At 43.0% G+C, this 12,933-nt stretch overlaps 1 protein-coding gene across 1 annotated transcript in view; it reads right to left on the minus strand.

Moving 5' to 3' along the window:
- The window catches only part of SNX8 (sorting nexin 8), a 50,011-nt gene that overhangs the window by 20,470 nt on the left and 16,608 nt on the right, over positions 1–12,933 (minus strand). Inside the window, exons 4-5 of the mRNA XM_075319204.1 lie at positions 5,095–5,216; positions 3,583–3,663 (exon numbers count right to left, since the gene is read on the minus strand). Of these exons, the coding sequence (XP_075175319.1) occupies positions 3,583–3,663; positions 5,095–5,216 (203 nt within the window). The remainder of the gene's footprint in view (positions 1–3,582; positions 3,664–5,094; positions 5,217–12,933) is intronic.

The raw sequence follows: 12,933 nt of genomic DNA on the forward strand, positions 1-12,933 counted from the left end.
AATAATACAGGTACTGAGGATTACACCCAGTATACAGGACAGGAGAAGTGGTACTGTGCAATGTATATATACAGAATAATACAGATACTGAGGATTACACCCAGTATACAGGACAGGAGAAGTGGTACTGTGCAGTGTATATATACAGAATAATACAGGTACTGAGGATTACACCCAGTATACAGGACAGGAGAAGTGGTACTGTGCAATGTATATATACACAGAATAATACAGGTACTGAGGATTACACCCAGTATACAGGACAGGAGAAGTGGTACTGTGCAGTGTATATATACAGAATAATACAGGTACTGAGGATTACACCCAGTATACAGGACAGGAGAAGTGGTACTGTGCAATGTATATATACAGAATAATACAGGTACTGAGGATTACACCCAGTATACAGGACAGGAGAAGTGGTACTGTGCAGTGTATATATACAGAATAATACAGGTACTGAGGATTACACCCAGTATACAGGACAGGAGAAGTGGTACTGTGCAGTGTATAAATACAGAATAATACAGGTACTGAGGATTACACCCAGTATACAGGACAGGAGAAGTGGTACTGTGCAGTGTATAAATACAGAATAATACAGGTACTGAGGATTACACCCAGTATACAGGACAGGAGAAGTGGTACTGTGCAGTGTAGATATACAGAATAATACAGATACTGAGGATTACACCCAGTATACAGGACAGGAGAAGTGGTACTGTGCAGTGTAGATATACAGAATAATACAGATACTGAGGATTACACCCAGTATACAGGACAGGAGGAGTGGTACTGTGCAGTGTATATATACAGAATAATACAGATACTGAGGATTACACCCAGTATACAGGACAGGAGAAGTGGTACTGTGCAGTGTATATATACAGAATAATACAGATACTGAGGATTACACCCAGTATACAGGACAGGAGAAGTGGTACTGTGCAGTGTAGATATACAGAATAATACAGATACTGAGGATTACACCCAGTATACAGGACAGGAGAAGTGGTACTATGCAGTGTAGATATACAGAATAATACAGATACTGAGGATTACACCCAGTATACAGGACAGGAGGAGTGGTACTGTGCAGTGTATATATACAGAATAATACAGATACTGAGGATAACACCCAGTATACAGGACAGGAGAAGTGGTACTGTGCAGTGTATATATACAGAATAATACAGATACTGAGGATTACACCCAGTATACAGGACAGGAAAGTGGTACTGTGCAGTGTATATATACAGAATAATACAGGTACTGAGTATTACACCCAGTATACAGGACAGGAGAAGTGGTACTGTGCAATGTATATATACAGAATAATACAGATACTGAGGATTACACCCAGTATACAGGACAGGAGAAGTGGTACTGTGCAGTGTATATATACAGAATAATACAGGTACTGAGGATTACACCCAGTATACAGGACAGGAGAAGTGGTACTGTGCAATGTATATATACACAGAATAATACAGGTACTGAGGATTACACCCAGTATACAGGACAGGAGAAGTGGTACTGTGCAGTGTATATATACAGAATAATACAGGTACTGAGGATTACACCCAGTATACAGGACAGGAGAAGTGGTACTGTGCAATGTATATATACAGAATAATACAGGTACTGAGGATTACACCCAGTATACAGGACAGGAGAAGTGGTACTGTGCAGTGTATATATACAGAATAATACAGGTACTGAGGATTACACCCAGTATACAGGACAGGAGAAGTGGTACTGTGCAGTGTATAAATACAGAATAATACAGGTACTGAGGATTACACCCAGTATACAGGACAGGAGAAGTGGTACTGTGCAGTGTATAAATACAGAATAATACAGGTACTGAGGATTACACCCAGTATACAGGACAGGAGAAGTGGTACTGTGCAGTGTAGATATACAGAATAATACAGATACTGAGGATTACACCCAGTATACAGGACAGGAGAAGTGGTACTGTGCAGTGTAGATATACAGAATAATACAGATACTGAGGATTACACCCAGTATACAGGACAGGAGGAGTGGTACTGTGCAGTGTATATATACAGAATAATACAGATACTGAGGATTACACCCAGTATACAGGACAGGAGAAGTGGTACTGTGCAGTGTATATATACAGAATAATACAGATACTGAGGATTACACCCAGTATACAGGACAGGAGAAGTGGTACTGTGCAGTGTAGATATACAGAATAATACAGATACTGAGGATTACACCCAGTATACAGGACAGGAGAAGTGGTACTATGCAGTGTAGATATACAGAATAATACAGATACTGAGGATTACACCCAGTATACAGGACAGGAGGAGTGGTACTGTGCAGTGTATATATACAGAATAATACAGATACTGAGGATAACACCCAGTATACAGGACAGGAGAAGTGGTACTGTGCAGTGTATATATACAGAATAATACAGATACTGAGGATTACACCCAGTATACAGGACAGGAGAAGTGGTACTGTGCAGTGTAGATATACAGAATAATACAGATACTGAGGATTACACCCAGTATACAGGACAGGAGAAGTGGTACTATGCAGTGTAGATATACAGAATAATACAGATACTGAGGATTACACCCAGTATACAGGACAGGAGGAGTGGTACTGTGCAGTGTATATATACAGAATAATACAGATACTGAGGATAACACCCAGTATACAGGACAGGAGAAGTGGTACTGTGCAGTGTATATATACAGAATAATACAGATACTGAGGATTACACCCAGTATACAGGACAGGAGAAGTGGTACTGTGCAGTGTATATATACAGAATAATACAGGTACTGAGGATTACACCCAGTATACAGGACAGGAGAAGTGGTACTGTGCAATGTATATATACAGAATAATACAGATACTGAGGATTACACCCAGTATACAGGACAGGAGAAGTGGTACTGTGCAATGTATATATACAGAATAATACAGGTACTGAGGATTACACCCAGTATACAGGACAGGAGAAGTGGTACTGTGCAATGTATATATACAGAATAATACAGATACTGAGGATTACACCCAGTATACAGGACAGGAGAAGTGGTACTGTGCAGTGTATATATACAGAATAATACAGATACTGAGGATAACACCCAGTATACAGGACAGGAGAAGTGGTACTGTGCAGTGTATATATACAGAATAATACAGATACTGAGGATTACACCCAGTATACAGGACAGGAGAAGTGGTACTGTGCAGTGTAGATATACAGAATAATACAGATACTGAGGATTACACCCAGTATACAGGACAGGAGAAGTGGTACTATGCAGTGTAGATATACAGAATAATACAGATACTGAGGATAACACCCAGTATACAGGACAGGAGAAATATAATATAATATAAAAATATATATATATATATATATATATATATATATATATATATATATATATATATATATATATATATATATATATATATATATATATATATATATATATATATATATATATATATATATATATATATATACATATATATATATATACATACACACACATATACGCTTCTAACGATGAGAATAGGTACCTTGGCCTGAGCGGCAAATGTAGTGGTCATATATTCATCTCCAATCCCACGGATGGATTCCCGCATTTTATTTTGTACATCCTAAAAGAGAAAACACAAAATAATGTAATCTAACAGCATGTATTTTATGCAATCTGACAACTGCATAATGTAGGGGCAGAGACCCTGATTCTAGCGATGTGTCACTTACTGGGTTGTGTTTTGCTGTTTTGATGTTTTGATACAATGTTTCAATTCAGTGTTTTATCAGCAGGAGATTATCATTACTGGACAAAGGGCCTTGTGCCTCCTAGTCTAACCACTCTCCAGCACTGATTAGCAGCTCTCTGTCACTATACAATGTAAACAGAAAGCTGTGGTGTTGGAAGTGTCATACACAGCTCAACAACTGAGATCTGTAGCACAGAGAACTGATCTCACAATGGCAGCACCCAGTAAACTAAGTAACATCACTGGAATCAGGGTCTCTGTCCCTACATCACGCTGCAGTCAGATTCCTTTTAAAATGGGTCATCCAGCTTTGGGGACAATTCTTTTATTTTTTTACCCATTTATTATATATAGATGGCTGGACCAGACGACAAGCACTTTTTACTATTAACCGTTTGTGCTTCCCCTATTTCCTCAGATTGTCATGTGCGAGCAGGAACCTCTTGGTTTCTGTTGAATGGTGTTAACTCTAATGTCTGTACATGTCCCCTTTGAACACTAAAGTGCTGCGGAATATGTAAATGCTATATAAAATAAAATATATTTTATTAATACTACTTAAATGTATGTATTTGTGGATAAAAAAATATTTTTTGCAATTGGGTTTAATGGAAAATGCTGTACGGTTTTGCTTTTAAAGACTATTTGTGCTCTTTTCTATTCAATTTGGATGTGGTCAGAAAAAGATAAAGCTCCAAAATCTCCCGTCAGACTTTCAAAGCGGGCTTACTGACTGAATCTCAGTTACCTCACTCTGCAGCCAATAGACAGTGCAACACGGAGGCGGAAGGGAAAGGGAAAGGGGAGGCGGAAGGGAAAGGGAAAGGGGAGGCGGAAGGGAAAGGGAAAGGGGAGGCGGAAGGGAAAGGGAAAGGGGAGGCGGAAGGGAAAGGGAAAGGGGAGGCGGAAGGGAAAGGGAAAGGGGAGGCGGAAGGGAAAGGGAAAGGGGAGGCGGAAGGGAAAGGGAAAGGGAAAGGGGAGGCGGAAGGGAAAGGGAAAGGGGAGGCGGAAGGGAAAGGGAAAGGGGAGGCGGAAGGGAAAGGGAAAGGGGAGGCGGAAGGGAAAGGGGAGGCGGAAGGGAAAGGGGAGGCGGAAGGGAAAGGGGAGGCGGAAGGGAAAGGGGAGGCGGAAGGGAAAGGGGAGGCGGAAGGGAAAAGAAAAAACGAGGAAGGGAAAAGAAAAGGGAAGAAAGGTAAGGAAATTGTCCTCAAAAGCTGGACAACCCAATGGAGCCTTGGGACGCGATCCATCCATGTACAGCCATATCTGTTCTGGCTTCTGATCTGTGTCATTAGTACTCACCTGGCTATTATATGACAAGAATATATTCACAAGGACATCATCCCAGAATGAAGGGTGTCTGGCCACTAAATTGATGAACCTTTTTAGTGCCCGTCTTCGGGATTCTATAAATTCTCGGTCAGCTGGAAAAACAGAAAGAAAAATGTTCTACATATACATACATACATACATACATACATACATACATACATACATACATACACTTATTTTTACCTGTAATATACTAAAATTAAAATCAGATAGTGATACATATTCTTTTCTTTTTTTTATTTTGGGGAGGAGGGTTTTGTGGATTTTTTTTTTATTTTAGTTTTCTTTAAATCACTGTTGTGCACATGAACATTAGCAGCAATGGAGAGACACTTTTTGTTTGTACAGAAGTGTTATATGAGAATGTTCTAATCGGAGCAAAGGTCATTTAGAGGAGGTGAGTTGTGACATTTATTGTGAATGGTGGATCCTGTGTTATCTACTTTATAAAGAGGTGTTATCAGTTGTGTAGGAGAAGGAGGTGAGCTGGGACATCCCATATGGTGAATGGTGGATCTTGTGTTATCTACTATAATATATATATATATATATATATATATATATATATATATGTGTTATCACTCATTGTACAGGAGGAGGAGGGTGTGAGCTATGACATCTATTGTAAATAGTTGATTCTTTGTTATCTAGTTTATATAGGTGTCATCAGTTATTGCACAGGAGGGGGAGGGGGATGAGCTGTGACATCGGCTATTGTGAATGGTGGATCCTGTGTTATCTACTGTATATAGGAGGTGTTATCAGTTGTATAGGAGGAGGAGGTGAGCTGTGACATCACCTATGTAAATGGTGGATTCTGTGTAATCTAGAGTTAGACATTTATTCTCACCTATTGAGAATACATCATGTGTTATCTCTATATAGCTGTCCGTTGTCCCTGTAATCATACCAGTAATGATATTGAGATGACTATGAAGTTTCCGCTTAACTAAAAGTTGTTTTTTTATTTTAAACTACAGATAACGACATGAATTTTTTTTATATGCGTATATCTTTTTAAATATAGGTTTAATTTGAATGACCTTTTGTCTTTTTTTTATATTAAACATTTCCTTTAGATGCCTGCAGCAGATATCGGTGACAGGCTGGGTGGGATGTCACCATCGAGAGGGGGGGGGGCTGTGAATGTAGGATACTGTGCAATCACAAAGCATTAGGAGATTTTGGTTGAGTAACAGGTTATCTTTTTCTACAAGACGTATCGGATGTCAACGACATTGTGCTTATCGACCCTTCTGAGGGGAAGAATTACAACATCAACGGAACAGCACATTTCCATTCCCCCTGATATAAAAGCGCGGCCGTGTCTGCAGAGTGTCCTAATAGATGCTTTTCAATACAACAAGACCGGGCCCACATATTGCGAGCAGCCTGCGTGGCCTAAACCTGCTCGCATGGTTTGCACAGTCCCCCATCGAGTACATCTGGGGTATCATTGATCTGCAGCTGCAAAAGAAGCTGCCAGCAGCAGAACTTGATGATTTGCCCAAGCGCATTCAATGTCCGAACCTTCCTCAGACGACCATTAATAGCCTCACTGATTTCCGCCGGGGCTGTAAGTGCCGGGATGTCTGCACGTGGCGCTCACACTTCATACTGAATAAACCAAGAGGTTTTGAAATTGCCGTTTCCATTTTTTCCATCATTTGCAGATCACCGACACATCTGTCCCTCCTGCGATTTCCTTCACTCCACGACGTTTCCTTCTTGGTGTTACAATGTCAATGTTGAGGAGTGCATTAAAGGGTTAATGCTTAGCCACAAAAATCCCCACTAAGCAAGTTCCCTTTTTGTTATTTTCATTTTCTGTGCATAAAATCTCCCTACAATTTTAAGAGGTTTTCCCCATCTCCAAGATCCTATCCCAATATGTAGTAGGTGTAATAATAGCAAATACCTTCAATTAGAAATGTAGTAAAGTTCTGCTGATTAGTTATGTCACTTACCTCATGTGCAGGGCATTGCGGCTTAGGTATCTATGGTTACATTCACTCATATAGTGACAGTTAGGTATCTATGGTTATGACCACAAGTAACTAAGCTGCAATGCCCTGCACATGAGGTAAGAGACAGAACCAAAAATGTAGTATAGTTCTCCTGATATAGCCATGTCACTTTCCTCATGTGCAGGGCATTGCAGCTTATTAGGTATTTATAGTTACAAATCACTCATACAGTGACAGTTAGGTATTTACGGTTATGACCACGAGTAAATAAGCTGCAATGCAATGCACATGAGGTAAGAGACACAACCAGAAATGTAGTATAGTTCACCTTATTAGCCTAGTCTCTTACCTTATGTGCAGGGCATTGCAGCTTAGGTATTTATTGTTATGACCATGAGTAACTGTCACTATATGAGTGGTCAACAACATAGATACCTAAGCAACAATACCCTGAACATGAAGTAAAAAACATAGCTAATCAGGAGAACTATACTACATTTCTAGTTATATATTTGTTATTACTACACCTACTACATAATGGAATAGGATTTTGGAGATGGGAATACCCATTTAAAGGTTACATAGATTAACTGTATTTGGGATTTCTAGGTTTAATTATTTGTTTGTAAATATGAGAATATCAACTTTGCCTAGAAGTTTCCTTTAACCCTTGTTGACGTGCCAGCATGAACAAGTATTACAGATCTGACCATATTTCCTGCAGCGGTCTCCTTTACCAATTTGTAAGACTCTTCTATATTTTACCTTTTCTTTCATGCTCTTTTTTTTGCAATAAATATATATATATATATATATATATATATATATATATATATATATATATATATATATATATATATATATATATATATATATATATATATATATATATATATATATATATATATATATATATATAGTTTGTTCCTTTCTGCTCCAAACCCATGAGAGCCTGTTGTGTTACCCTCAGTATGCCAGTGTGCAAGAAGAATACCTATCAGGTGCTCGTGAAAGTTGGGTGCCTTTGTGTGTGCTCTAGTTGCAGTGTCTCGCTGGCCTCGAAAAACAGTGAGTGGTGGCATGTGTGGATGTGACGACTGTGGGGGACGATCAGCTCATTGTCAGCCTATTGCTAGAGGCGAGTGAAAGCGGGAAGCACAGACCCCACCCTACAGTGAGTGCGGGAAGCAGAGCCCTCCCTACAGTGAGTGCGGGAAGCAGAGCCCTCCCTACAGTGAGTGCGGGAAGCAGAGCCCTCCCTACAGTGAGTGCGGGAAGCAGAGCCCCCCCTACAGTGAGTGCGGGAAGCAGAGCCCCCCCTACAGTGAGTGCGGGAAGCAGAGCCCCCCCCCCCCTACAGTGAGTGCGGGAAGCAGAGCCCCCCCCCCCCTACAGTGAGTGCGGGAAGCAGAGCCCCCCCCCCCTACAGTGAGTGCGGGAAGCAGAGCCCCCCCCCTACAGTGAGTGCGGGAAGCAGAGCCCCCCCCTACAGTGAGTGCGGGAAGCAGAGCCCCCCCCTACAGTGAGTGCGGGAAGCAGAGCCCCCCCCCCTACAGTGAGTACGGGAAGCAGAGCCCCCCCCCCCCCTACAGTGAGTGCGGGAAGCAGAGCCCCCCCCCCCCTACAGTGAGTGCGGGAAGCAGAGCCCCCCCCCCCTACAGTGAGTGCGGGAAGCAGAGCCCCCCCCCCTACAGTGAGTGCGGGAAGCAGAGCCCCCCCCCTACAGTGAGTGCGGGAAGCAGAGCCCCCCCCCCTACAGTGAGTGCGGGAAGCAGAGCCCCCCCCTACAGTGAGTGCGGGAAGCAGAACCCCCCCTACAGTGAGTGCGGGAAGCAGAGCCCCCCCCCTACGGCGAGTGCGGGAAGCAGAGCCCCCCTATGGTGAGTGCGGGAAGCACATCCCCCCCCCCTCCCCTATAGTGAGTGCAGGAAGCAGAGCCCCCCCCTATGGTGAGTGCGGGAAGCAGAGCCCCCCTATGGTGAGTGCGGGAAGCAGAGCCCCCCTATGGTGAGTGCGGGAAGCAGAGCCCCCCTATGGTGAGTGCGGGAAGCAGAGCCCCCCTATGGTGAGTGCGGGAAGCAGAGCCCCCCTATGGTGAGTGCGGGAAGCAGAGCCCCCGTATAGCTTGTCCTGCAAAAATGCAAAAAACTAGCTCTCATACCGCTGTGCTTGACGAGGGGGGGGGACAAAAATTCCTTACATGAATCTGGTCATATAAGGCTGCTTTCACACTACGTTTTTTTTAACGCAAAAACGGATCCAGTGCAAATGCGTTTTCATTTCAATGCATTTGCAGTGGACTCGCGTCTACATGCGTTCACCTGCGTTTGCGTGCGTTATAGTGAGGATCCAGCGACTTGCAGTTTTTTTTAACTTTTTTCAAACACGCTACTTGTAGTGTTTTTGAGCTGCGTCCAAATAGGATCCAGCGACTTGCAGTATTTGGACGCAGCTCAAAAACGCTACAAGTAGCGTTTTTGAAAAAAGTTAAAAAAACTGCAAGTCGCTGGATCCTGACTATACTGCACGCAAACGCATGTGAACGCTGGCATGCTGATACAGGATCCTGCTTGCTCTACTGAGCATGCCCAGAAACCAGCCTCGCGTGATCAGTCTCTCTCTCCCTCGCTCCACTCTCCCCCTCTCGCTCCACTCTCCCCCGCCTGAGAGCGGAGGACGCTCGTAACCAAGGTAAACATCGGGTAACCGCGGTCTTTGTTACCCGATGTTTACCTTGTTTACGTGTGCACGGAGCCGGCTCCTAGCAGCTGCAGATGCTCGTAACCAATGTAAATATCGGGTATCCAAGCAAGTTACCCGATGTTTACCTTGGTTACGAGCCTCCGCAGCTGTCAGAAGCCGGCTCCCAGTCTCATGTTCAGTTCCCCTCACTCCCGATCACATGACTCCAATGCCAGCCCATAAACTTAAAGTGACAGGATCCTGCAAAATAACACATGCATTTTTTTGCTGTAAAACCAGGATCCGCTTTTGCGGCAAAAAAAAAAAAAAAAAAACGTTCATGACGCATGTTAAAAAAAACAGTGTGAAAGCAGCCTAGTTGCAAAACATCCATGCGTTTGCAGTGACTTGGACCACATTCCTTTACATTGTGGTGCGATCTTGGGCTGCGGACACATCAGACGTGGGGATAAGGCCGGGGTCATGGTCCCAATGGACTGCAATGCATGGTCTGGACGGGCACAGCCGCTCCGTATATCGCGGTCCATGCTCGGACTGTGAAGCTGGCTTTCTCCTCATGTCGGACACATCCCGCAGCCACAGATCGCCCCGTGCCGCGGTTCCTGGATGTCTGCAGACAGCTTAAAGGGTTAAATCTCATTTCCGCTAATTACGGGCTGTGTGATCCTCAGAAAAGGAGTCATCTAAGAATTTGACTCTCCTCCTTGAAGTGTCAGAAAATAAAGCTGTTATCTCTTGTGAGGCGGCTGTAATTTAGCACTTTACAGCGATCTGCCTTCACATCAGCCGTGATCAAAGCACGAGGCGCAGCGAGTGAGACAGGCCCGTCACCGCTGCTCCGACGGGGAACACCGGCCGCACATCCTGCCTGAAAATCCACGCCAATTCATGAAAGGACCAAAAATAACTCACTTCTCAAAGGGTTTCATCTCATTGACAGGATTTGACGCCGTGTCACTCCACACGCTGATTTTTTAAAAAAATAAAATATATTTAGGCTGCAATTGATAATTATGAAAACCACAATCTTTCACACTCTTAGTAATATATAATTTAGTCTACGCTGGGGCTTAAATTAAAGAATTATATTATACAGTTAGGTCCAGAAATATTTGGACAGTGACACAATTTTCGCGAGTTGGGCTCTGCATGCCACCACATTGGATTTGAAATGAAATCTCTACAACAGAATTCAAGTGCAGATTGTAACGTTTAATTTGAAGGTTTGAACAAAAATATCTGATAGAAATTGTAGGAATTGTCACATTTCTTTACAAACACTCCACATTTTAGGAGGTCAAAAGTAATTGGACAAATAAACCAAACCCAAACAAAATATTTTTATTTTCAATATTTTGTTGCGAATCCTTTGGAGGCAATCACTGCCTTAAGTCTGGAACCCATGGACATCACCAAACGCTGGGTTTCCTCCTTCTTAATGCTTTGCCAGGGCTGTACAGCCGCAGCCTTCAGGTCTTGCTTGTTTGTGGGTCTTTCCGTCTTAAGTCTGGATTTGAGCAAGTGAAATGCATGCTCAATTGGGTTAAGATCTGGTGATTGACTTGGCCATTGCAGAATGTTCCACTTTTTTGCACTCATGAACTCCTGGGTAGCTTTGGCTGTATGCTTGGGGTTATTGTCCATCTGTACTATGAAGCGACGTCCGACTTTGCGGCATTTGGCTGAATCTGGGCTGAAAGTATATCCCGGTACACTTCAGAATTCATCCGGCTACTCTTGTCTGCTGTTATGTCATCAATAAACACAAGTGACCCAGTGCCATTGAAAGCCATGCATGCCCATGCCATCACGTTGCCTCCACCATGTTTTACAGAGGATGTGGTGTGCCTTGGATCATGTGCCGTTCCCTTTCTTCTCCAAACTTTTTTCTTCCCATCATTCTGGTACAGGTTGATCCTTGTCTCATCTGTCCATAGAATACATTTCCAGAATTGAGCTGGCTTCATGAGGTGTTTTTCAGCAAATTTAACTCTGGCCTGTCTATTTTTGGAATTGATGAATGGTTTGCATCTAGATGTGAACCCTTTGTATTTACTTTCATGGAGTCTTCTCTTTACTGTTGACTTAGAGACAGATACACCTACTTCACTGAGAGTGTTCTGGACTTCAGTTGATGTTGTGAACGGGTTCTTCTTCACCAAAGAAAGTATGCGGCGATCATCCACCACTGTTGTCATCCGTGGACGCCCAGGCCTTTTTGAGTTCCCAAGCTCACCAGTCAATTCCTTTTTTCTCAGAATGTACCCGACTGTTGATTTTGCTACTCCAAGCATGTCTGCTATCTCTCTGATGGATTTTTTCTTTTTTTTCAGCCTCAGGATGTTCTGCTTCACCTCAATTGAGAGTTCCTTAGACCGCATGTTGTCTGGTCACAGCAACAGCTTCCAAATGCAAAACCACACACCTGTAATCAACCCCAGACCTTTTAACTACTTCATTGGTTAACGAGGGAGACGCCTTCAGAGTTAATTGCAGCCCTTAGATTCCCTTGTCCAATTACGTTTGGTCCCTTGAAAAAGAGGAAGCTATGCATTACAGAGCTATGATTCCTAAACCCTTTCTCCGATTTGGATGTGAAAACTCTTATATTGCAGCTGGGAGTCTGCACTTTCAGCCCATATTATATATATAATTGTGTTTCTGAACATGTTTTTGTAAACAGCTAAAATAACAAAACTTGTGTCACTGTCCGAATATTTCTGGACCTAACTAAGTATCCCAGTGGAGGTATCTCAGTCTCTACTCACTGACCAAGGTCAGACGAAGCAAACCCACTCTTCTCTCAGAGGATTCCTACAAGAGGCATCACAACCTCTATCCACTGTCCTGGTTTGACAAAGCGAACCCAGTCTTCTGTCAGAGGATCCATTTGAGAGGAGTCAAATCCTATATACACTATCCCTGTCAGGACAAGCTAATCCGCTCTCTCAGAGGATTCCTTACAGAGGTGTCAACCTCTACACCCTGTCCTGATCAGGGCAAGCTAATCCTCTATCTCGCGCTCTCAGAGGATTCCTTTGAGAGGCATCACAACCTCTACACACTGTCCCGGTTACATGAAGCAAACCCTCTCTTCTCTCAGAGGATCCCTTCGAGAGGAGCCACAACCTCTACACAC

Source organism: Anomaloglossus baeobatrachus, chromosome 7, assembly GCF_048569485.1.
Source record: "Anomaloglossus baeobatrachus isolate aAnoBae1 chromosome 7, aAnoBae1.hap1, whole genome shotgun sequence".
NCBI classification, from domain to species: domain Eukaryota; kingdom Metazoa; phylum Chordata; class Amphibia; order Anura; family Aromobatidae; genus Anomaloglossus; species Anomaloglossus baeobatrachus.